General features: G+C 38.9%; 1 protein-coding gene across 2 annotated transcripts; it reads right to left on the reverse strand.

Annotated features, from left to right (window-relative positions):
• Positions 1 to 273: 273 nt before the first annotated feature.
• On the reverse strand, positions 274 to 26,295 carry MRPS35 (mitochondrial ribosomal protein S35). Of its 2 annotated transcripts, XM_086465925.1 has the most exons (8): positions 26,142 to 26,295; positions 24,069 to 24,109; positions 22,677 to 22,844; positions 22,215 to 22,275; positions 18,860 to 18,999; positions 14,084 to 14,193; positions 12,259 to 12,328; positions 274 to 786 (listed from the first exon to the last, which is right to left on the reverse strand). In XM_086465925.1, the coding sequence occupies exons 1-8, from the start codon at positions 26,293 to 26,295 to the stop codon at positions 508 to 510; spliced, it is 1,023 nt and encodes a 340-aa protein (XP_086322051.1). In that variant the 3' UTR covers positions 274 to 507. The 2 variants fall into 2 exon arrangements, with proteins under 2 accessions (XP_086322051.1, XP_086322057.1); XM_086465931.1 differs by lacking the exon at positions 26,142 to 26,295 and having other exon boundaries at positions 24,081 to 24,105.
• Between the last annotated feature and the right edge of the window lie 1,145 nt (positions 26,296 to 27,440).

Consider the following 27,440-nt stretch of genomic DNA (forward strand, 5'->3'; position numbering starts at 1 on the left):
TGAGAAATCCTAGCAGTGAGTGACTGGAGGCACACAGAACACTCTGCAGAAATCAATGACCTTCAGTTTTCAATGTCCTTATTCTTATGCTGTTTCCTCTCAATGAGTTCCTGGAAGGACCATATGCTAGATTGTTCTATAGGTATGCAAAATCCTTAAGTCTGATGAATAAAAATTTGTTGCTCTGAGTTATATGCCAAAAGAAGTTGTGATTAAGCAGAGAACTGAACCAGAGTCTCCCAAGCTAAAAAAGCACAGAATAGAATGCTCAAGTCACCAACATTCAAAACATACTTTATTCAAAGACAAGATTCATGGACAGGAAAATTATGTTTACAAGAAAATCCAGCAGTAAAGAAAAATCTGATTACTACTGAAATTAATTCATCATCAAGTTCCATGTTTTTGGTTAAGGTTCTGAATAATTGTATATCCATCTCATATAGAAATATTAACATAGTAGTTTAACACCTCCGTAACAATCAGGTGTACCTGCAGAGCCTGCTTTCATGATAATGCTTGTATATTTAATAGTTTCTTCACAGATTCCTTATACTGAGATACGTTATTTTCTGTTTCACCTTCATTTTTCAGTGCAATTACAGAGTTTCTGTAATTCTTAACCACTTCAGATGCAAGAAGCTCTTCCTTAGTTACATTACTGACATTCTCTGAGGCTTTTATTCGAAGCAGCGTATCCAAGGCATTTTTCTGAGAGCAGCTATTTTCCCAGATATACTCTTCCATATCTTCCTCAGTCTTCTCGCTCTCCCACATTTCAGTTTTCTGAAAGAAAATACAAATCATCTTAAAAACTACTCAAGACTGAAACAAAGCTACAATAATTAGAAGAAACTTATCTCTCACACCAATTCACTTTAAAAATTACATTCCTTGTGGAAGACAATTCCCCTCCTCTAAAGTACGAGGCATGTAAATCAAGCCTCAAACAGAGTTTGAAAGGTGCCTGTATGCCATACATTTTCTGTGCACAATGAGTTTCTTTCTTCCCACTTATCAAGTTCTTTATGTATCTGGCATATATAACTAGACGAGTCAGAACGGGAAGAAAAGCTTATGGACTATACATAAAGAACAACAAAAAACTTCGTAAAAGTCTTCTTTTATAAATAACTTTAAATAACCTTAAATGCTCAAGCTTTGGAAGTAGCCACCTAGCTATTATGTCCCTGGCATACGATTTTGCTATGTTTACATTGGCTATAAGATGCCAAGTGAGACAGCTCATACCAAGTAACCTATGATGAAAGACAGCAATCCTCCACCATTTGGGAAATGTTTTAATTGTGACTCATGAGGAAAAACACCACCAATTAATCCATTTTTCTCTTCCTGCAAAACAAATTGCTCCTCAAAAGAACCTTTATCCACAAGGTGCTAATTTTTACGTAATTAGTGTTGCAAGATTAGACAGGATCAAAAGTTGAACACAGACAGAAGACATCATCCCAGTGCCTGTAAATACTTGACTTGTGCAGTTGTTGTTTATAAATTTTGTCCCTGAACATTTCTCCAGTTCAGCAGGCCTTCCTCTAGCTTCACAGACTGTTTAAGGGATATTTCAAATGTTATAACACGCTACTTTTGTACATTTAATTTTTATTGTACTTTGGTAAATAAACATGCTTTGTAGGTGTATTTGTATTTTTATATATTGTAGATTTTATATTTATTTGTATAGTTATTTAGTACTTTACTGATGTAAACAATACATAGTATCCTTGTATTATTTCAACCATAGAAGAATCACAATTTGAAATATTTTTAATGGTCATGTTTTTCTTACAATTATTGTAGAAATCATGTCTAAACAAAACATATTTCTCTGGGAGTAAGTTCAAAGAAACATTATAGTAAAGCATTCACATCATATGTTGAGGGGGTTTTTTGTTGTGGGTTGTTTGTTTTCGTTGGGTTTTTTTTGTTTGTTTGTTTTTGGGTTTTTTGTTTGTTTGGTTTTTGGTTTGTTGGTTTTTTTTTTCCCAATACGTTGCCAGAAAGTGCTCTTCAGTAAGTTTTTAGCTATGCTATGCAGAATCCAAATAAACCTGGCAATCACGGGAGGGTTAGTGTGTTGCCTTTTTTTTTTTTTTTGGGGGGGGGGGTGGGGGGTGTTGTTGGCTTTTCATTTGTTTATTTTAAAGTATTCTGTCCACTAGTCAACAAGGTCAAACCACAATATTTAATAACACCTAGTTAAGACCCAAGATTCCGCTGTCCCGTGTCCCCGTGTTCACCCACCACCACCATGCGCTTGGGTCCACCTATGTGAATTTAAAACTACTTTTAACAAATGCTGCATCCTGCACCTGATAAATGGAATCTCATCTTTTAAATCTCTCAGTCCAAATGTTTAGTCGGAAACAGTGTTTAACACTGCTAAAAGGCTCATATGACTGACATTAAACCTGCACACAGTACAACACAGAAGTAAAAGAACCTCATTCAATTTCTAGAGGGGGGGAAAAAAAAAAAAGGACATACTGTAGCCCGTATTGCTAAAACGGTAGCAGAGCAACTGGGTAGAGCAAAGTATTCCTTATATATTTGAAATAATGCAATTCAATGCGGAGATTTAGATAGTGTTACATTAACGACATCATCCTGTTTTACACATCCCTTGTTTATCTGCATAATGGCTAAGACATTTCTTTCCCAAACTCCAAAAGAATTTTAAAGCAAATGAGTCTCTCACAGAGATAGGGTTTCTCAAGAGTAAGAAAATATGGGTATTGCCCCTGGTCACTCCCTGGACCAAACTCATGTATGAAGTTCAAACTAAAAGCCTCACAGTAATCTTTTAACACCTTTAAGTTATAGCAGAGACAACAAGAACTAATTACAGTTATTACATTTATTTCTTCAGGAAAACCCTTCTCTGCACACATTAACTTACAGGACTTTGGAGACACACGCCGATAAACAGATTAAGATTTCCCCGTATCTTTTGAGTGATACAGAGCAAGACGACTTTAAAGGAGGCCAACGAAACTTTTCAGTATTTCTTTCTTGGAATCCTTCCCAGCAGAATGGTGCATCAAAATGGATTTTAAAATAAAATCTGACTTCTGGGGAGGAGCGAGGCAGGAAGGGATTTAACAGTAGGGGGAGATTTCAAAATCCATTCCTCAGCCCTGCTACAAGCAGCCAGTATCCATTGCTGCAATGTTGGTGGCCATGCCTCAAAATGAAAAGTTACCCTACTGTACACAGCTCCAGACATATATCACAAACAGGAAACTGAACAGAAACCAGATTCTTGCAAACTGACTGTATTGAGTGAAACTTAAATACCTTTCAAACCAGATTTATTGCAAGAGAAAAAGTGAATCTGGAATTATATTTTCATTTGAAAAAGTACCCTAAGTAGACAAGCACCCATGAACTCTGAATAGTGGAAATGTTACAAGCGTTGCAGTCTCAGCTTAAGGTGTTATGAAGAAAACTAGTAAGACAATGAAAGAAACTTCAAAAATTAGGTCTTCATCAGTCGAAGTTTTGTTACTTGATTATTTTTGTCCCCTGCACATTAAAATGTTAGTAAACACTGCAGTAAGTCTTACAAACAAGAATAAAACCATGAAAACTGGAATACAAGTGTGGCACTGTGTAATGCTTTTCTAGAATCACCATTTAGCGAACAAGGTTAAAAATTAAGAATGTGTATTTCTTCAATGAATTCACTGAAAATGACTGCTTCATTCTATCAGAAGTAAGACAGAATTTCAGTAAGTATTAACCAGCCTGGCTGAAGATGCACTCCGCTGATAATTTCAAATGTTTCTCTTACCAAAACTTCCAATAAGAACCACCAAAAAAAACCAACGCAAAAAAAACCTGCACAAGAGAAAACAACTTTTCATATAAAGTCAAGGGATCTAAACCTATTATTAAAGAGGCACAGAATAATGATTTTTTTTTTTTTAAAAAACACATCCTAATGCAAATATTTTTTTAATGTCATAAACAGAATGGGGATTTGTTTCTAAGCAAATCTTTTATGCTACAGTTTAAGCCAATATTTTGGGAGGTTTACAAGCCTTTACAGTGCTTAATGTGAAGTGCTGACAGTGTAAATACTAAAGTAGTACTCTAGCCAGTGAAATTGCTTTTTACATAAAAATCATCATCAAAAAGCTTCAATTTATATTGTACCTTTAACTATAGAAGGAAGAAATCCATTTTTGATCACTTAAGCAGGCATTTTCACCATTATTTTTCTTGGGGTTTTTTTCTGCCAGTTTAACTTTCATGATTTTGCTGTCACAGTGATATGGAGGAGGATTAGAACTGTCAGTTCTCTGGTGTTTCTCTTGGGCAAAACATTTTAGTTAAAATTTGTAACTGGCATACAGAAATCTTAAAGGCAATTAAAGACATTAAAAGTCAATTTTCTTGTCAATGGTTTGAACAGTTAAAAATCTAATACTGTTTAACAAAGACTGAGTATTTTAGTGGTTTTTTTTTTTCTGAGGGGAAGGAAAGTTAAGTTATAAGTCAAATTTCAAACTGTATAGCTTTGAATAAATACACTTATTTCTTAGTACTACATTGAAAGAAAAGATACTCTGTGTGGTACAATAATCACAGATTTTCAGGTAGCATGTGGCAGCTATGCTAGCATTTTCCAAATTACTGTGTACCTTCAATCCAAAGAGGAGTTGCCAAAACAATTACACACTTACCTCTTTGGATATATTTACCTTTGAACTGTACTATTTAGTTAGCAACTTAAAAAGAAGTATCATCACAAATTTGTAATGAGACAAAACATATTTGCATCTGATGAAATTAGATTAAAAAAAATAATTGCTTTATGATGCAGACTAGGCTAAAAAACATTTTTCTGAAGGAGCAGAACATTATTTTCCAGGACACAGCAATGGCACAGGGCAGATAAGACCTCTAGAGCACCAGAAAAATCAGGAGAAAGACTCTGAGGAATAAACATTCCAGTGAGGTACAAATGTATAATAGAAAAGGAGAACAAGCAGAGAAGAAAGAACATAACTTTGCCTCAAGAAAATAATACTGGATGTAAGAGATGCTCTCATACTTAATGATACTCACAGGCTTAATCTCTGGTTCTGTCACTAATTTAAGAGTCTTCAGCATAATCTAGATTGCCTCTTTCAAAAATGAGGACAGCACCTAATTTCTCTGTACTGAAGTGGCTGCACGTACTTTCTGGAAAATCCAGGCTTCTGAAAGGGTCATTTGTAAGGCATTTATCTAACTCAGTTGGTTTTCTGAATGCCGATCGGATAACATCCTGGCCTCATCAAGAAAGATCAGTGATATAAAGGGTCCAAATCTTTGATGATTTTCCGTTCATTTTGTTAATATCTATGCCCTCTTAAGATTTCGTTTCACTCCAACATTCAGACTGAAAATTAAATCCCTGTAAAAAAATCTATTTATGCATCAAAAAGAAGCCTTGTTTTGCCAACAACTAGAAACATGGGGCTTGAACACAAGGTATTGCAAAAAGCCTACCACAGTCTGAAATAGTACAAAGAATTTTTAATTCAACTTTTTGCTTGAATGTTCATCTTTTGTGGTTCCAAGCAAGAGGTACTAAAAAAAGTTTAACCTTTTTTCACTACAATACACATTTCCTGTCAGCAAAACTCTTTCCTTTGACTTTTAATGTTTGAATTCAGATCGTTGGAGAAAGTTCATTAAATTTAACATCTACCATGCCACTTAGCTGTATCTTTTCTGACTCACATTAACGATGAAAACTCCTTCAAGTTAAGATTTTGAGCACTGGTGAGTGTACAGTGACACGTAATACGTACATTAAAACAATTACAACATTCAGAGACCAGCCTTACTTCAGCCTCAGTTTGCATTACTTAAACCATATATGATGACATACTGAGAAAGAACACTGTTGTAGGAATATTTAATTATTCTAAGATCTCAGTCTCAGGAGATTTTCACTAAGCAGTCTTCAGTTAGACCAAATGGTGCCCAGAGCTCTAGAGCATGGACCTGGAAGAGACAGATTTGATCACTAGGCTACAGCCCTCCTTTTCAGTTCAGTTAGTCTTGAATTTTCTTCTGCCCAGGGAGAGAGTTTCAGGAAGACTTAAGAGTGTCTCCCTCCACCTCCCATTTTAACCCTACAGCCCACGTGTCATAACATCCTGAGTGGTCAGACCATGAACTGAAATTATATTTTTGAAACCTAAGTAGCCAGAGACCAGCTTAGGTTTCAAAAGTGGACTCCTATCCTTTCACACATTTGAGTCTGAATTACAAGGTAAACTCCTGCTATGAAAAGTGCAAAATCCTACTAAGGTCTACTGGCACAACCTGAAGCGGTAAAAATTACAACGCTTACTTGTAATGGCTTAAAATGACTGTAGATGAAAAACAGACAACATAATTTAACTGCTAAGTGAAGTCTAGAGAAAAGCTATACAATGGATTTTAGGATTACCACCAATGGCTATGTCAAAATACTCATTCAGCTGCATGCATACACAGACTGCCCATCCCACCAGTGCCTTGGTTAAACACTACTTAAAAAGAATGTAAAAGCCATGTGGGACACTTTTCTCAAATTCATTCAAACTACACAGCTTTGGGGTTCATAGATAAAATTTTAGTCAAGCTTCTAGTGTCACTGTCCACTCTTCGGGTTTTTTTTTTTCTCCTTCCCTCACCTTTCTACTTCAACTTCCCTGTCCTTTCATTTCAAGCACTATTAACATATACAATGCAAGCACAATGCAAAGAGATGCGCACAGAACACCCTTTGGTTATTACTGTACATATTCAGTAGCTGCTTTCCACTTATCCCTACTTCTATATTCCTCCTTCTTTACTGTTCTTTCTACATCTTGAATCTTTTTTATCAGACTCCTGTAACTACACTACCAGAAAAAAACAAGAGAAAGTTCAAAAGTGTGTACAGCATTACTCTACTGTTATTCTTAGTAAGTCAGATTAGACCTTTTACTTTAAGAAACACACCAGAGAACAGAAAATGCAAGCGCAACTTTTCACTGCTCTCTCAAGATCTCGGCTGTGTGATCCAGAACAATATCCTCCACTCTCCATCTTGCATTTGTGTATGTTGAAAATCATGTGGAACTCGAGCAAGGAAAATTGCTGCACTTTTTTGTAGTCTTGACTGGTTTAAAACAACTGTAAGTTATTTTCTCCTCACTATCTTTTTCAGATTTCTCCCCTTTATGACGACTACAAATATCTTTCCTTACTGGAAAATCAACTTCCTGCTCCACTTGTTTCTCCTTCCTGCTTTCAACTCACAAGAGAACTTTACTTTTTAGTAATAAACTATTAAACTGATCCAAGTGTGAAGAAATAAGCTTATGAGCTTTTTAACCACTTGAGGGCAGCAAACTCTTACTGTTTAAAAACCGCTTGCTACCATAAAACCACATGCAGGTTTAGAGAGCTGTTACAGCATTCAAGAAGTACCATCCTTTAAAGGTAGCAGAAATACAACTGATTGAGCTGCTGCTACGTAACATATCTCACCCTTTCATCGTTTAGTTCAATCCAGGCACAATCCTGGGGGATAGTTTGAAAGGAATCACAGAAAAAAGCCCAAAGTAGGTAAATTCAATTCTTACCAGATGGTGCAAATCAGATATTTACTGAGTACATTCTGAAAGCTCATAAAACACGAATAGAACCATTAAACAGAAAGCAAAAGATCTCAAAGTATTTTAAAGTAAGAGAACAAATTGATATTCCGAAGTTTTAAAATCTGAATGTTTTAAAGATAACTGAACTCATGGGCCTGATATCTATCTGCATTTATCAAAACCAAGGTGCCAAAAGCATCAGCCTGCGATGATCTTACTTCTTATCCATCTCTGTAAGTAACAAAGACTACAACTAAATTGTGCTCTCCATTAGATTTAGGCAGCCTCATTAGCCAAACTGTAATTCAAATAGGTTGAACCAAGAACACAATATGCAGATCCCTAATTAATACTGCTCCCACTGTTCAGATCCATCTTAAGAAACAGCAAGCAACTACTATCAATCCACCAATATGCTGCCAATATTTCGAACAGCTTCCCACAGTTGTTCTGCTTTACAGTGTATCTAATTTTAACCTGTGATAACAGAGGATGTATCAAGAACCAGAGGATGAATTTATGTTTTTCCTCCTCTCTTCCTTCACTTCCTCTATTCAAACAAGCAAGAATTTTTCTTTTTCCTGCCAGAAAAGAACGAGCACTAAAGATTTCCTTTGCCAAAAGCAAGGGTAGCATTATCCCCTATGGGAACGCATTCAGACAATGAAAGAAAATCACCACACTTCTTTTTTCAAAGTAAAGGGGGTTATTTGTTTAAATCCAGGTCAAATACCAACTGGTAACACTACACTGTGTTTTGGTAAATTCTACCACAATCCTGAAAGATCCTGAGCATCCTGAGTTTTTGCAGAATTTTGCATGGTCAAGTCCATTGATGGCATTTCTGTGTGAACATGAGAAGACAGGAAAGACAATACAGTTTCAAATGCAACACTACTTTCAACTACCAGGGGTAGCTAAGGTAGGGGCTATGTAGCCCAGAAGGCTACTTGTAGAAGTGGGATACTATGGGGTAATCAAATAGTTTCAGCTACTCTCTCCATTCCCAAGTCATGAATGTACCTTTTTGCACTCTGGCCACCTTTGTCAGCTTCTTCATCTTAACTCTTTATTCTGAAAATCTATCAACAGTCTGACAATTCTTTCCCCCTGTCCCCCCCCCCCCCCCCCCTCCCACAGCATGGAAACTCTGCTTTTTCCTCCAACACTCACAAAAACAAATCAAAAAGGACATTCATTTACTCCTTTCACAAAAAAACAACCAACCAACAAAACCCCAAAAAACCAAATAAAGCTGCTCCTTCCTTTCAATTCCTTTCCTTTTTCTTATTGTCCCATGCATTCAAAAAAAAAAAAAAGAAAGGAGCTCTTACATATGATTATAAAAAACCCCTGAACTTCTCTGAAAACTTCTCTACACCAGGTACAATCCTCCAACATATCCTCAAAGCCTTTCACAATTTTGCTAGTCTGTCTTGCAGCATCCCTTGATGGCTAGCAGGTTAGTGACAAAAATGCTAGTCAGTGCATTAACCTACCAACACGCTTCCCTTCCTTTGGCTGCAGTACCTCTCAGAAACCAGTTTGCCAAATTTGATTTGGATAACCTTTCATTCATTTATTTAAATGCAAACAATCTCTCTTCCCCACACGGCAATCCAAGGAAGAAATCTATTCTTAACAAGGTATTCAGCGCCTTAAGGCAGAGCAATAACTGTACCAATTGTTGGTAATCTCCTCCTCTTTCTTTTCCATTTTGTCTGCATACTTCAACTGTAACTCCATTATAACAAGGATCCTTGAAAACTAATTTCACCTGGATTAGTGCAATAGCGATACAATTAGTGAGCTATGGATGCCTTGGGTTTTTACTGAAGCAGAGACTGGAAAAGCATATGAGAAAATTTGTAAGAGGCTACTGTTGACACAGAGATAAATTTTACCTTCTAACCATGCATATAGAAACAGACAACCCAGAACTAAACTCTCCATACTCATTACTTTAAGAGTAACTTTCTGCTGGAACTGCATCTCTACGCAATGGAGCTTTGTAGCACACAGTTCACTACATACCCAACAAAACTACAAAGAACTGTCACTGTTTTAAAAATGTTTCCAACTCCTGAACTACTTGGATGCCCTAGTTCATAACTGTAATAGAAGAATTATGCATCACTGGCAATTAAACTATAATTACGCTTGAAACGACACTTTCTGATGTATATCTGCATACAATTTTTCCTTTTATATATATTCACATGCTAGCTGGTTCACAAAATTCAGTAATCCAGCTATTAACATACATTGTAGAATTATGCCATATTTAGAGATATAGTAGGCAGAGTTTTCAGGATTGAGAGCAGAATTTACATGCAGCCAGCTTTCCCTTCACTTAGAATGGAACACTGCCCTCATCTTTTTATTGAATTCCATCATGCACATGCATGAAAGTGTGGCACTACTTTGCTGGGAAAGTCACCAAATCTTGCAATTAGTTCTTTAAACAGGATTGATGTTACTGTCTACATGGAATGCTAGTCCCTGTCCATCCACCTCCAACGTTAAAATTCACACAAATTAAAACAAACCATACATTGTTTGCTTATGGTTTACAAAACATACCCAAACTGTCTCTGAGCAAGTTATTAAAAGGCATTACCACTGATCACGGAAAAAAAAAAGAAGCCACAAAACATGTCACACAAAAAAACCCATGTCTCAGGAGACCATTAATCTTTTATGGAAATCAAAGACAATTACAACTGATTGATGAACTCATCAAATATTAACATGGAAGTTGAAAGGTAATAAAAGGGCAAGAGACTTGTGCATATTCAATACACACTGAACACTCACGTCGCAATATCGTATAGCCCTGTCTTCCATCACTAAGTAATGCTAGAGCAAAGGACAGATGTGGCATTTGTCTGGAATTAATAAAGTGAACAGTGTCTAGCCTTCTTGTCATTGCTTAATAGTGGAAACCGATCTGCCATTAATTTAAGATTTGTAATGCAATGTAATGCTGTTGAGGAGAAAAATATCCACGTGTACAAAGCACTTGAAATCTAAAGTAAATGTATCTTTTAATATGTTGGTATAAGCTGAATTTAATTTGATCCATTCTACAACTACAAAACGTATCCTTCAAGCCAACTTCCAGTGAAAGGGAAATACAGCTTATCCTCCTTATTATGATTTTCATGTCATCATGGCAACAATCAAAATCAAGAACACTGAAATTCCTAAAAATGCTAAATATGGATATTTAATTTAAATACTATAGAACAAATGAAAACAGTAAGTGTGAATTTTGGCACCTAATCACCTACAACTTTTTTAAAGGAGTACCTCTATGGAAATATACTGATGATGAAGGCTTTCACTGTTTGTATCAAACAAAGTGGCTAATAACTTTGTTTAAATGTAGTATGTTAAGTTATCCAAAAACTTAACTATGGGTTTTCAACAATAATTTAATTTCAGACTGGGAACTTGTTTCCTGTAAAAAATGGCTGTAAAATTGTGGAAGGCACTGCTTATAACCAACATGATTAAACACAAAAATACAGGAGACTAGTCTGAAGAATTCACTGTAAACGAAAGGTCTAAAGATACCTTATTCTATTTAGAGGACTACTTAAGAATTGTAGTAAACTACCAATAAATTGGAATAGTACCTTTAATACATTTATATTGGGCATTTCACATGTATAACGATTTAACAAAAACTACTGGGAAAAATTCCAAATATGCCACATCCTCAATGATTATAGAAACATCTACATTACACTTGCTTTGGTAGAAATATTTATCTAAAAGAGTTACAATAATTTTATATATTTTTTCAGAACACTAACTTTGACCCAGTGAAATCATAGAACTAACAGTAAGTGGGGAGAATGTCCCTTTTCTGAGCAAAACAGAGCTCAGAAAAGCAGCCTAAATCCTCACTCCTTCCATCTTGAGGCAAGATTTGTGAGAGAGCACTTAATAAGCAAAATATTTCCACATTACAGACATTGTTTGCTGTAGCCCAGAAAGAGATCAAAAAGACAGATTCTAAGCAAGAGATAAGAGTCTGGAATCAGGCAAAATGTAGATACTGTGCTGTATGTTTGTTTTTATACCTTTAAAGCCAGTAACACATTCCTTTGCTTTTTTGGAATAGTCTTTGTGTTTGTCTTTAAACATGGTCACTGTTAAAAATGCACAGATAACAGGTGATAATCACAGAGTACACCATTTCTCTGGATGCACTCAATTCGTATTTGAATATTGAGCATAGGCAGCCCAGCATGCTGCCAAACTAAATCCTGAGAATTAAGGCATTTTCCGCTAGGCTCGTGGTCAGTTTTAGGTTCATTGTTGTGAGAAAAAGTATTGGGAAAGGTCGAAAACCAGAGAACTTCTGAAAAGAGACAAACTATGTATACAAACAACAGAACAGCACCTGTGCTAAAGAAATCCACTTTAAGTTGACTGGGGAATTAAGATTCAAACATAAGCAACTTACCTTAGTTGAATTTGAAGAAGAGTGAGGTGGAAGAGGAAAAGAATCTAAGATAATTTAAGCTGTGCACAGTCATGGAATTTTTAATAAGTTACGAGAGAGCGTGTTAGAGAGTGTGTGTTATTCACAACTGCTTACCCAAGACTCATGGTACAAAACTGTGAGGAGGTGTATGCCATAGTCATAGTTCTGTCTTCTCAGCGGACACCTGAAAATTCATAAACAAAGCTAGTCTTTTTGAAATCAAGCCACAGCAATATACTCTTGAACAAAATGTTAAACTTACCATCAGAATTTCTAATTTGTAATGTAGGAATCTTAGAAAAACATGCGTTTGATTCACACGCATTTTCTGAATTACACATAATCGGGAATAACATCACAAAGGCATGAGTATTAAGAACATGGAAGAATGGGCAACTGCAAGTCAGTAGGAAAATGTACAAAATACAAGAATTTACAAATCTTCAGGAACACCCAAAACTTCCTTGCCCTCTGTGCCAAACTGGAATCCAATGTACATTAAGCCTGAACTCTCTTAAAACATGATTTATTTTTTTTTCCCCCCTCAGACCTGAAGGGAGGAGGATGACTGGTGAAAACAGCCATGAAATACAGTTCAGACCAGGAGATCTAGCCAACTATTTAAGAAGGAAAGTTTAAGTCAATGTAGCTGTAAGTCAAAACAGGATCACAAGTAAAATTTGTTGTGATAAGACACAATCCTGCAAAAACAGTGTATTTAACACTAGTCATGAAAACCTTCTGCTGAGAACTTGATGACATTAATCTCTTCCTCATGCTGATCAACCATAACCTCCTGTTTCTTTCTCACACTCACTTCCTGCAAGCTCCTTCACACCCCTTTTTGATGCAAAACAAATTGAATCATGCAAGACTACATCTGAGACACTAAAATTTAGCTACTCATAGGAATGACTGTGGACTATGATTACTCTAGCAAATAAAACTTTAAAAAGGACTCAAGCTTTTGACTCATAATTCCTTCACAGTGAAAGAGTCTTTGTCCAAAAGTAACCTAAACAGCCACCTGGAAAATCCTGTATTAAAGAAATGGATACCAATCAGAGCTTGCACATTTGAATTTACTAAAATTAAAGTGAAATATCAACAGGCATATTATGAGTTTCTTCTGGAACTCAGCACGAGACCATTTCACAGATGCTGTAAAGGGTAAGCTCCTTTCAGCTACGCTAATGTTTTAGCCACACAGTAAGTCTTGCTAGAGAAATGAAACTTGGTAGTACAAGGGGTCCCAGCAAACTACCCAGATTTCCAAATTTAGTCAAAAGAGATATGCACAATTTTATCCATTTTATATTTTTTCATGTAGAATAGAACAGTATATCATACTGAAGGACAGAAAATTTAAAAGGGCGAAAAATTCTAATAAAAACATGCAAAGACTACCAATGTTTTTCCTACCACTAAAAGCAGCTGTGAATTCAAGTGTACTGTGAATCTAGGAATACATATGTATTCTTTTAAACAGTTCAGAATTCAACACAAAAGACCAAGTTTCTCCAATACAACCTTCTGAACATAACTAAGTAACTACAGTGATTTGTTTATATCTAGAACATCAAAACATTGAGAAATGTCTGGTCACCAATGTAATTTTTCTTGCCTGAAACTTCAGATCATTGTTAAAACTAACAGAACCCATGGGTTCTGTTGGAAAACATGAGATCTGCTTTCATATTTGAGACTTCTAAATATAGAGCTTTAATAACTACAAATATTTAACAAATAATAGGTTTGACCTTATGTGATTTGCCAATTGCAATTCTGAAAGTTAAGAAAGGAGTGCTGCTATATTTAAGTCATATTTTGGTGTTAAAAATATAAAATTTACCAATAATTAATATTACTGGAAGTCACCCAGCCCTTTCTATACTGTGACCATTGTTACAGGCATTTTTTTTTCTTCTTGTAACCATACCTGTCCGTTGTAATTGTGAGCATATCTGTATCCTTACAGTACCGCTCTCCTACAAGTTTAATGAGCTTCTTCTTTGCATGTTCATCCAAATTCAGGTTAGAAAGTTTAACCTTCAAGTACAAGAGAAAACACCTTTAACTACTTGGATAAATTCAATCTCTGCACCCTGAAAATATTTTGAGAGAGTTAGGCACATCTTTTATCAAGAATTAAAAGGATAGCTATTAAGAATGTATTTGCAGAATTTCTTCTGATTGTATCACATCAGAAGTCTTGACACAGGGTAAATATAATCTGAATAGTCCAACAATAAATTTCTTTTCATCCAAATACCAGAGGTGCTAGGGGAGAATATTTCTACTCAAACTTTTTTTCAGAGGAAAAAAAGAGCTGTTAGCTTAGTTTGTAACTGTATTTCATATTCACATGTACTTTGTATGGAAAAATAAATCTTTTTTAGCTTTTTTTTTTTTTCCAAATAAACATCAGTAAGATTAATACTAAGATATATCAAAGATACTTACTGCAAGCATCCAGAAGAGGAAAGACATCAATTCAGGAGATATCAAATCAGAATTCTCAAAATAATTTCTGGGAGATTAACAGCAGTATGCAAAGATGCACACAGATAACAATATAATGGACCAGAACAGACTGATCTCACATAATTGATCAAACAATAGCGTGAATGGCTTGTCTCCTGTTCCAATACCAGAAACCCCAGAAACATAAGATATACAAGTAACTAGTATTTCTTTAAAAAAAACATTAAAATCTAAGAAGTTAGTGTGAAGTTAGTTTCAATATGCAATAGTATAATAAGTAAAGCAAGGTGGTTTTAGCTACCTGTTCACACAATAGCAAATAAGAAGCCTGTGAACCTTAATAGTCTAAAGACACATGGCGTTGGAAACAAATTTCTATTAATTGAGAGTTGCTGAGGAATATTAACAACATGAAGATGTAATAGCAGTCTCTTACTAATTTGTCCACCGTTTTTCCTCTATATTCTTTCTACTGTGTCATGGCTACAGTACTAAAAACCTGTTCAAAAATCAAGAAACCTGCATCAGTAAAACTAACAAGAGTTGGACGACTAAAAGAAATTAGAAGCTCCAATAAATACCAGAGGAAAAAAAAAACAAAAACAAAACCACACCTGAAAAGAAAAAACCCTACTACTGACACCAGAAAACTGAAGTACTAAACCTAAATATGACATGAGACAACAGGGTTTCAATACCAAAACTTCTAATCTTGAAACACCCCTAACATTCATTATCCCATAGATTCTATGAAAAATGTCTCCTTTTTGAGGAATTACAGGCTCATCTACTATGCATGCCTGGAATACTGGTGAGCAGGAGCTCACCTAACTTTGTTCCCTAGCTCACATTTTGTCAAGTCTAACTCTACCAGACCTGTGAGGTGCATCCAGCCTTTAAGGCAATGGTCAAGCGACAAGAAAAGAGATTTATCCTTAGTGCAGCCTAAAATGAATATGAACAATCACTTCTGAGGGCTCTATACTTCCAAGACCCCTTATGCACACAGCATCCCCTTGTAAAGGTCTGGCTTGCACTCAAGGCTACCTCACCACAGTACCCTTCAATACAAAGCAGCCATGTAGCCTTGAATCAGTGGCGACTCAAAACAAAAACAGGAGCTATAAGAAGGTGAGCCTGCCCCACCTTTACTGAGAAGCTGCACCTAAGCTGAGGCACCCTGCCTCAGTCTCTGCCTAAGCCACCACACAGCGATGTCCAGGCCTAGCCACAGCCCCCACTGACCCAAACCTGGCCCCCACTGACTGAACCCTGGCCCACATCCTTGATTTCCTGGCTTGACCCCACCTCCTGCATGCATCGCTACGGACTGGCTTGCCAGTCACCAGACTGTTGACTGATGCTAGTTACTGTCACCAGACCTAATCCTGATCCACTGACTTGCCTTCCCTCTTTGACTTCAAACCTGTCTTATCATTGTGAACTTGCCAGGAGATTACTGGGCTGTTGGATGGACAAGGTTAGTATTACCAGACCCGTCCTGCTCATCTTGCTCAGGTAGTGGCTGCACCCTTTTTAGAGAGGTCACTGCCCCTGCCTGCCTTACTGCCTTTGGATCACCTTCCCTTACAGAACAGCCTACCCTCACTGCTGGCTGGCAATGCTGACCCAAATTGATGGGAAACACCTTTTTGTAAAACACATTTTCTCAACATTGTCTAACACTCACAGAAAGAAAGAATGCTTCAAACTCTAAAGGGTTTCAGACACAAATTTCTGGTAAGCACACAACTTTCCACTAATCTTTCAAGATCTCAGCTGTGTAATGCAGAACGTGTACTGTGTAAGTGCACGAAAGCACTTTATGGCCATGACTATCTAAACTTAATGGGATACCCCAGGCCCAGATGTCCAGCATTAGCTGCTTGAACCAATAATGCAAAACAATTTCAGTGAGTAGTACTGTTTGCACTGTCTTAAAAGGACAGCTGTATCATGCTGCCTTCATGCAATATGATCATCTGAAATTTACTGTTAAAAAAGCTATGATTTTATTCTGCATGACTTGCTTTTCCTATAAAAACTAAAAAGCTATCTCGTCTCTTGCCTATATTACAGGATCACAAAAAGTACGTTGTTTTTACTAATCCAAAGTCCCTTTAAAGTGAAAAACATTTATATGGCTATTTGTTTCAAAATGGCATAGCAATTGGACAGCTTATAATTGGTAGCTGGAATGCTGCAGACTATTTTACGTTGAATTTTAGAAAAGTCTGAGCTCCACAAAGAACAGCAGTTGATTTAAAAAAAAAGTCTCATTTTACATCCTGTAGTACTATGTGGTCTGGCACAATGTGGGCAATTCCACTTGGGAGTAGACTAGGAAAAATGTAACGACAAGAAATACTGGCATTAGGCTACAAGAGATGAAAAATTAGCATCTCCAGTATGATACCTGGGAGAAAGAGAGACATTTTTTTAATTAAGACTAAAAAGGTTTAACTTTTAAACAATATTTAGAAAAGGAAACTTTACCATAAAGATCCACCAGACAGTTTGTCATTGTCTATAACACAGCGCACAGTAAATGCTCTCTCACTGATACAAACTCAACCACTATCTGAGCTGGTGCTATCTGCTTTTTCCCCCTCCCTAGGCAGATTTTGTTGTCAGAAGATTAATCAGAGAGAATTTATTAATGAAGTCTGGGATCAGAACACCAGTAACTAAAAAAGCATATGGATAGTTGCTCCATTTTTGTCTCACACCCCAACCCCTCCTTTTTCTAATATAAACTCAGAATACACATCCACATAATGCCTTACAAGTACCAAGGCCAGTTAACGTTAATGGACAGATTTATATAGGATAATACAGACACGCTTATTTGTGTATCATTTTGAATTATCCTCTCAACTGCAGCACAGCCAACCCCTAGTCCAACAGCCACATTTAGCAGAAGACATTTGTATCTAGTAATGTTTCACATGATTTATAAAGCAATAAATTCACATACACTCACCACCTCACTGTTTTTAATGTGAGGAGATTCAAGGCCATGTGAGCAAGTAAGCTCTTCCCCCTACCTGTGACACCACACTCAGCACTGACCTGCAAATGTCAGTGTTAGTCCATCTGAGACAACAGAACATGGGAGCAAGGCGGGTCCAATGTGTGCCTCCTCTGCACACATTCACAACCCAGAATGAAGTCAGGGGCTTCTGTTCTCACAGAAACACTCATTTTCTTTTCTTTCTAATGCATATAAATTCGTGAAAACTTGCTCTTGACCATGGATCTGAATTAGGAGACAAAAGGCTAAACTCTAGCATGCAATGACTACAAGGGGAAGGTGAAGTTACTGCTAACAGTGGTGTAAAATATATAAGTCAATGACAGATCAAATTAAGTTTCAGCCCAAAAGGTTTTACAACATAAAGGCAAAGTGGAGACTCCTACAGACAAAACGAACTACTACTGTTCAAAGCTGCCATGATGAGACGTATAGGTATTATGAGCATGGGGTATTTTAACTTCTATACCGACAGAGTAAGAACACAACTTATCACTGACCCCACTGCTGCTGCTGTTCTTAAGATAGGCTCAAATCTCACCTCAAAACGCATGTTCAAAAGCCACAGGACAACCCTAACTTTACTACCATGAGGACAGGGAAGCACTGGAACAGGTTGTCCAGGGAGGTTATGCAATCTGCAGCCCTAAAGGTTTTCAAGGCCTAACTGGATAAAGCCCCAAGTAACCTGGTCTGATCTCATACCTACCTTACTTTGAGCAGAAGGTCAGACTGGAAAACTCCTGAGCTCCCTTCCAACCTCAAACATTCCATGACTTTATGATCAGAAAGCTGCTGCTCCTACTGCACACACACTGGTACCTGGAGGCCTACCAAGTCAATACTTACGTTTCAATACTTGTGCACTTCTAGGGGCTATAAATTAGCAATGACTGAGTCTAAGGAAGACATTGAGTACAAAGGCAGTTACTGCCTTTTCTATAAGTGGATCCTTCAGAAGGTACACTATTTTGTTTATATCAGAGCTTAGTCTTCACTCATACACATCCATAACCTTACAATCTCGGTTCCAACATGTTGCAATATACTGAAGAAAATCCACTGCTTTTTATTCAGACATTCAGTACACCATTACCCTCCTTTCCTTACAATATTTCATACTTGCACATGTTTTGAAAAGAAAGCCAAGCATTCAGGTTTTTGAAACAAAGTCCATTTACCAAAAATACTACTTACCCTTAAAGTCACCACTCTTGCTTGGGGATTACGAATAGATGTCCCTGAAGAAACATAATCTACTGTTTCAATTTCAATAGGAAAATGCTGTTCACATTTCTCATCACTGTCCAAAGCATTTGGCCATTCAGTGCAGAAATCTGTATAATAAAGAGAAACACTCCACATAGTATCTGTTGTTTTGTTTGTTTGTTTTTCAAATTTATTGCAGTGAATCTTCTTAAAAGTACTACTTATAGAAACCATACTCATCTAGATAATGGCAGCATCTCTGCTAGACTTGCTCCAGTTTTTCAATGTCTTTCTTTGTACTGGGTTCCCCAAAACAGGATTCAGTACTCCAGACACAGACTCACAATTGCTGAATAGAATCATGGAACGGTTTGGGTTGGAAGGGATCTTCAAAGATCACCTAGTCCAACCACCCTGCCATGGGCAGGGTCATCTTTCACTAGATCAGGCTGCTCAAAGCCCCATCCAACCCCACCCTGAATACATTCAGTGATGGGGCATCCACTGCTTCTCTGGGCAAGCTCTTCCAACATCTCACCACCCTGATAGTAAAAAATTTCTTCCTTATATCCAACCTAAATATCTACCCTCTTCCAGTCTAAAACTGTTGCCCCTTGTCCTGTCGCTACAGGCCGTAGCGAAAAGTCTCTCCCTGTCTGTCTTATATGCCCCCTTTAAACACTGAAAGGCAACAATAAGGTTCTCCCAGAGCCTTCTTGTCTCTAGGCTGAACAACCCCAACTTTCTCAGCCTTTCTTCACAGGAGAGGTGTTCCAGCCCTCTGGTCATTTCTGTGGCCCTCTAACAGGTCCACGTATTTCTTGTACTGGGGACGCCAGAACTGGATGCAATCCTCAAGAGGGAAAAGAATTCCTTTCCTAAAAGGGATGGCTCAACTCTTGTTAACACAACCCAGTATGCAGTTAGCCTTCCTTGCCACAAGGGCACGCTGCTGACTCATGCTCAACTATCAAATGCCCACCAGGTTCCACACGGCCTTTTCTGCAAAGCTTCTTTCTAGCTGCTCGCTCACCCACCCACCCCATGCTTGTACTACTGCATGGGTTATTCCATCCCAGATGCAGGACTCTGCAGTTGCCTTTAACTTCATGAGGGTCCTTGCAGCACATTTCTTTCCTGCTGCTGACATCCCTCTGAATTTCAGCTCTGCTTTCCAGTGTATTACTTGTTCCCTCCCAATTCGTTACCCAAGTCCTAACAAAGCATGTTTCTGCTTGCTTGGAAATGGCTTCCAGGAAGGTTTGCTTCATAATTTTCCAGGGAATGTCATGACACTGACTGACCTGCAGCTCTCTGTATCCCCTTTCTTGCCCTTCTTGAAGATCGTTAGGCAAAAATCTCCTGTTCCCTCTTGGGTAGTCTTTACCTGCTTCCACTTCCTGTGTACTTCCTTTGTGCATCTCAGGTCACTCAGGAGTTCACTGCACACCCATGCTGCCCTTCTGCCATGCCTTCTGCACACTGGAATGACCATTCTTGCTCTTTTAAGGAGGTTGAACTTAAATATCAACCAGCTCTCGTAGGCCACTTTCCTCCCCAGGAGAGTCCCCCATGAGATCTGCCAAGCAGATTCCTGAATAAACCAAAATCATTCTCCTGAAGTCGAGACCGTACTTCCAATGTCTGTCTTGCTCACTTCTCTCAGGATTTTCAGCACCACAGTTTCATGACCACTGTTACCAAGGATGCCACTAACCTTCACATACTTGACCAGTTCTTCCTTATTTCTGAACAACAAATCCAACAGGGCATATCTCCTAGTCAACTCAGTGACCGTCTGCATTGAGAAACTGCCTTCAATACATTACTTGCCTTCCTCACATTTCTCAAGATCTTAACCTCCATGATCTTCTTTTCGTAACCAAGGCTGCCAGCAACCTTGACATCTCCAACCAGTTCTTCCACACTTGCGAGCACCACGTGCAACACAGCACCTTCCCATAGACAGTTTGTCCAGCATCTGCATCAAAAAATTATCTGCAACATGCTCCAGAAATCTCCTAGATTGCTTCCATCCCATTCTGCTACCCTTCCTGCAGATGTTGAGATGGCTGCAGTTCCCCACAAAAAACAAAGCTTGCAGTTGTGAGGCTTTTCTCAGCTGTTCACCCACTTCCTTTTCTCAACCAAGCAGTCTGTGGCAGATGCTCACCAAGACATCCTTTTTGGCTTCTCCTCCAATCTCTACTCTCAAATTCTTAACCAGCTCACTACACATCTCATTGCAAAGCTCTGCATCTCAGCTGTTCTTCTGGGTACAGGTCAGCTCCTCCTTCACGTCATCCCTGCCTGTGCGTCAATCACACAAGATTTCGCTCTGCATTTCTGTGACTCCAAAGACTGACTAATTCCTCCTGTTTCCTATGCTGCATGTATTTGCATACAGGCAACTCAAGACAGGCCTCGTATCTCTTATCATACAGGCTGAGGGGAGACGTTATAACTACCTACAACTACCTGAAAGGAGGTTGTAACGAAGGGGGTGTCAGTCTCTGTTCCCAAGTAACAAGTAATAGGACAAGAGGAAATGGCCTCAAGTTGGGCCATGTGAGGTTTAGATTGGATATTTGGAAAAATGTCTTCACCAAAAGGGTTGTCAAGCATTGGAACAGGCTGCCCAGGGAAATGGTGGAGTCACCATCCCTGGAGGTGTTTAAAAGATGTGTAGATGTGGGGCTTTGGGGCACGGTTTAGTGGTGGGCTTGGTAGTGATAGGTTAACAGTTGGACTCAATGCCCTTAAGGGCCTTTTTCAATCTGAATGTTCTCTTATTCTATCTCCTCCCTGTCCCCTTGTACCTCCACTCCTCTTTGGGCTAACCTCCTCATCAGGTTCTCCTTATTGTCTTGCTGTCTGGCAGAGACACTCTTGATCTTCACTAGATCCTGTACCTGCCCAGCAGACCTTGCTCTCATAAAGGGTTTCCTTTATTAATAGCTTTTTCTTTTTAGATGCATACCAGAATGGATACAGATTGAACCCTGGTTTAATTACAGGTAATCTGAGAATTGAGTCACGTTCATCATTCACTTTCCTTAAGACGCTAAACTGTAAGTTCTCTGGTACAAGCAGAGATTAATGGAAAAGTAAAACTACAGTCTTACTGGTGTGCTGAAAACCTCTCAAGACACATCTGCCTACCACCTGTATGACTCAATGCAGCAACAAGAAAGCATACGATACTAGCTAAAGCCTGACAAATAACCAGCTTCAGAGGCAGACCATCTCACACCTTCTACATCACCACAGAGTTACATTTTGCATAGTCTTAAAACTCCAAGAGAGATGTTTTTTAAAAACAGAAAAAATAAAAACCCCTCACCTTTAAGAGCTGCACAGTGTTTCTTAATTGCAGGAGGAGTAAGATGCAAAAAATTGGGAATCTGAAATAGACATATTAAAAGATACCAACATAATAGCTTTTTGTCTGTTCGTAAATAAAGGGGCATTACTGAAACCTGATTACACTTTTAAAATCTGTTAAGGTAGTACAATACACTCCACAAAATATTCAGATACAATGACTCTTTTCAAGTATGATTTAGCAAAAGACTTAAGGGAACCCCATTACAAAAAGTAACAGGCATGATAATCCTAAAAAAGTCTCCTGATTTTGTTCATTACCTACATTTGTATTTGTTATGATTTAATTCAGAAATTAAATACAGTGTTATCCTACTTAATAATAGAAAACAGTATTCTATACAATATTCCAATCAAAGCAGTGCAGTCTTAGTGAACAATAATTTTAGAAGTTAGCACACACCGACAGCATGTGTCTCACCTTTATAAGTTCTAAGTTGCCTTCTTTCGGTGGAGGTACTCCTCTCTTCACTGGGTAACCCATTCGAATTGGGAGAGGCACAGAGGCAGGTTTAAATGCAGCTGCTGTTGGATAAACACTGGTCCAGTCCTGATCAACAGTCATCCTCTCAGCTCTGGGAGGCACATGCTAAAAAAATTGAACATTATAAAAGTTTGATGAGACAAAGCAGGAGCAATACACACAACAAGTTATTCCAGGAATAAATTCCCAGAGCCAGAAAGTTCAAGACACCTTTACATCAACAGTTAAGGCTCATTTGTAAAGGGATTTTTAAAAGATGGGCTCTAAAAGCTCGGGTAGCAGGCCTTTCCCAATCTTTAATTGCATTTTATTTCAGAAATGCTTAGAAAGAAGAACGTACCATCTTCTTGTGTGGTGGTAAGTCAGCAGGGGTAGGAAGGGGAATCAAAGAGAATTTAATTGCAAATTCTATTTACTATAGTGTCTAAGCATTTGGTGAGGGGCAAGAAAATGAGTTTTAAAATTCTGGAATTCTGAAAGTCTGTACAAGTTCATATTAAAAGAAATAGTTGTTAATAACTCCAAAATGGCTTGCTATAGAAATTTCAGTATAGGAACGATGTATTACTATATTGCAGAAATAGTTTATATAGACTATATAACCAAGGTTTCAGTCAAATGCTCTTACCAAAAAAAAAAAAAAAAAAAGCCCAACAAAAAGCAAACAAAAAACCCCACAATCAAATAATTGTTTCTTTCCCCAAAACCTTAATTTTCAATTTAGAAGGACAAAAGACAAGTCGATACATGCAGTCAGCTGGTCTGACTGCTTTTGTGTATCATTAAATCTCCTCTTGGAAGTTAACAAAAATTTAATACATCCCAGGTCCGCTTTTACTATTTGCCTTTAAAAAAATCATAACACATAATACACTACTTTTAAAATTTATGTGTGGAATAAAGAAGAAAATGTTCAGTGATTAAACATTCAGATATCAGTTTTAATTCTACTGTGCAAGAACAGTTTCACTTATGCACAATATCAGACCTTTTATGCCAAAAAGCAACCATTACAAAACCTGTAAACTCATACTGAAAAGAACATTAAAATGTCTGGTTTTATTTTAAATGCAATTTTAAGTTACTTTTAAGACCTGCAGGACATGCTGTCAATACAAGCTAACTGTTAGCTTGTTATTGTTCATGTTTTTCCCTTTATGGGAACACAGCCTGAAAGCAGCTGGGAGATTAAAGAAGCCAGGTGCTGGTTCTGGAGTGTTTCACTAAGTTTTGACCGCAGGAGGGGTTCCTGTACAAACTGTTAAGATGTATAGCTTAGAAAACTTTTTCAAACACCCGAGTTAACTGCAAATAAGTTTCAGTATTTACTGTTCTTACTACCTGTGGTGTCCTGCCTCTTCTCATTGAAGCTGAAAGAAAAAGAAACATTTTCAATGCAAACTATTATACAGTTTTGTAGAAAAAAAATGTAACATCATCCTGTATGCTTTCTTTTCTTTTTACAGGGACAATATACACTAATACTTCCCAGTCTTTACATGGAAGAAAGGGAAGATCGGATACTCATGCTGCAGATGGAGTATTTATTTTTTGAAACTTAGAATAAAAAGCAGCTTGGAAGACATTTTGTCTGGGTCTATCCTAGAAACACATTAACTATAACTTAGTGGTTACATACCTAAATGCATTTTGTTAGCATCATTTATTCCAGCTTGATTGAGGAGGAAATAAAAATGAGATGACTGAAAGTACACTTTTACCTTCATAACTGCGCTTCCTTTTCGCTTTCCCACAGGACTGTTAAGTCACAAATCACTCTCCACCAGCAATACAAGACAGCTAGACCTGTCAGTTCACGATTACCAAAAGGAGAATCCCATGGCTCCATTCTTTCCTTCTGACAGCTTCACTTCACACCCTCTTCTGTGCCACTCTCAAGCTCATTTAACCTCTGTATAAAGTTAGCAAATCAAATTGGTTTTCTTCTTGAACTGGGGATGGGGAACAAATTGATGGGTTTGTTTTCTGTCATTTTATCAGGTTACCTGGCTTATTGAGCAGTTCCAGAGAAGATGCAACAAAAAGTGAAAGTTTACTCCCTTTCAGCAGGCTGAGCCACCATTTGGCTCAACTTTTTAGCCAAGTGACTTCAGTTGGAGCTGTGGTGAGGGACGCACAGAGATGCATGAAGATACCAAATAGCACCAGATTTTCAATGTAACCAGAGATCTTCACTGTCTTGTCTTCATTTCCTCACCCTCCTCAAATTCTAATTTAATCACATTCACACTCCCTGCCCATCCCCAGAAAAACCCCACACCAAAACAACATTCCCTTTATAAAAAGTCAGACAGGTCAAAGTGAATCTGATGACATCTATTTTCAAATGTCCTGTCTGAGATTGGGTTTTTTTTTTGATTGTTCTTTTTTAACTGTTGCCACATCATGATACTATACATACTTAGCAAGAAGTTGAAGGAATTTAGGAGTGGACCTTTGGGTTCTTTTAGACTCCTTAATTTGTTTTACAACCCTAACCCAGATAAGCCTTGGAAAAACTTGTGAATTTCACAATTCTTTTGTTTTCCTTATCTAAGTATTTCATGGACCCAATTCCTTTCTTCCTGTTCTTGCCATACAAAAATTTAAATTTAAGAATACCTAAGGGGCTCTGCAACAGCTAAGACACAGCATACTTTTATCACTTGATCTGCCATTTTTGCGGTGCTTTCGCAAACAAGACACACTTCATTCATACCAATTTCATCACTTCTGTTACAAACATCTGTAATTTCAGGTCAGGATACCTTTTATTCCCGCAGTGCCACGGGCCTCAGCATCAGACATCACTTAAAGGCCCTTCCAGCAACCTAGTCTGCTCCTGAAGCTGCAGATGGCAAACGCCCACCCAGCCTTCAGAAAAGGTCGGTACGACCCTGTCCAAGTTTCCCTTTGCCCTCAGAACACCCCGACCAGCTCAGCTGGAGGCCGGGCACGACGTGAAACGTTCAACACGAGCACACAGCCCTGAACAAGCGACGAAATTCCCATTTGGAACACCCAAATACAGGCAGTGCACTACAGGGCCACGGCACCACTGTACTCCTGAGCTGAAAACCTGTCTGGCAAACACACTTTTACTCACTTCTTTCTTCAGACCACTCACAATATTTGCGCTGCCAAAATCTGTGACCTTTACATACAGATTTTTTTTTTTTTTCCTTAAACAAAAGGTCTCCAGCAAACACTTGCAAACAAAACGTCTTTCCCAGAGCCGCCTGCAGCCGGAAGGAAGGAGGGCGGCGGGCCCGAGCTCCCCGCCCGCTCCCACGGCCCCGCCGGCCCGGGGCCAAGCGTAGCCCGACCCCTGCCCCTGCCCCTGCCCCCGCCCTCGGCCGCCCGCACCCCCGCCACCCCCGCAGCGGGCCGGGCCGCTCTCACCTTCCCGCTGCTGGCCCGCTCTGCTGCTCACCGCAGGCACGGAGGAATAGGCTGCGCCCCCGAAGGGAGGCGCGACCACGACCCTCCCGCAGCACCGGGAGAGCACGGCCCAGTAACCCGCACCGGCCCGCACCGCCGCACCGGCGGGCGCCATCTTCGGGACCTGCCGCGAGTAGTCTCCCCTCCCCCGACCCAAAACAAGCTCCCGGCAGGACGGAAGCCCGCTCGGGCCAAGCCGGTTGTAAAGGAGAATGGCAGCAGTGCCCCGCCCTCAAGGAGGAGGGGAGCGGGGAGCGGCGCGGCCGGCGAAGCGAGGGGCGGGGCGGGACGCAACGCCACCCCGGCAGTGATCTTCCTGCTCCCCAGAGGGGGGCGGAGGGCGAGGGAGGAGCGGAGAGGGGCTTGGAGGGGTGTGCGTAGAAATTGCCTTGCCCGTGGCTTGTGCTTCCGCCATCTTGGTGCCTGTTACTCCTCCGGGGGCGGTGGGACCGGTGCCCGCCGCCGGGCCTGGCCGGGGCCGGGGTCGTGGCAAGTGGGATGGGATGAGGATTTGTGCCGGTGACTTTTTCCCGAAGTCAGTTTCTTCCTCTCACAAGCGAAAATGTAACTTGTCAGTCCCTGCGTGCTCTTTGTAGCCTCGAAACAGGGAGAGGCTCTTTCAGCGACCCCTTTAAGCAAATCTCCGTGGATTTGTTAAGCAAAATGCAGATGGGTTAAGCCTTGTCATATGGAAACAAGATGATCGTGCTGTCGTGTGTAAATCCGGACTAGATAGTGCTGCTTTTCTTAAATTTAAGCTTTTTTCTGCTGCTGAGAACCTGTTAGGTGCAGGTGTTGGGCGGACGGGATGTATGTAGGAATATACTTGTACCCCTGGCCACACTCAGGAGTTCCTGGCTGAAATCTGTTTGTTTCAAATTACAACGTACCTGCATTTTACCCTCTTACAGCACTTACTCAATATACTTTCAATTATAGATTTCCACAAGATTTTTGTTAATTTTACAAACTGTGAATGTCCATCCCATTGTTAATGGTGGGTAGAAAAAGGATGAAACAAGATGTGATAAAATTCTTAATAGCAGTGACCGATAATTGCTCCAAATTAAGAATGAGTTCATTAAATCTTTACATTCTCGAGAAGTTAATTATGAAGCTAAAGTGTCTCGAGATCAAAGAGAGCTAACTATCCAAGTGAGGATTCGGGCTTGAGTGCCCAAAGAGGTTGAATCTATCCTGAAATACAAACTGAATGTTACTAGTAGTGAGATGCACAGACACACTTCTGGAGACAAAGTA

This window comes from Leptosomus discolor, chromosome 1 (assembly GCF_034619465.1).
Source record: "Leptosomus discolor isolate bLepDis1 chromosome 1, bLepDis1.hap2, whole genome shotgun sequence".
Taxonomy (NCBI): Eukaryota; Metazoa; Chordata; class Aves; order Leptosomiformes; family Leptosomidae; genus Leptosomus; species Leptosomus discolor.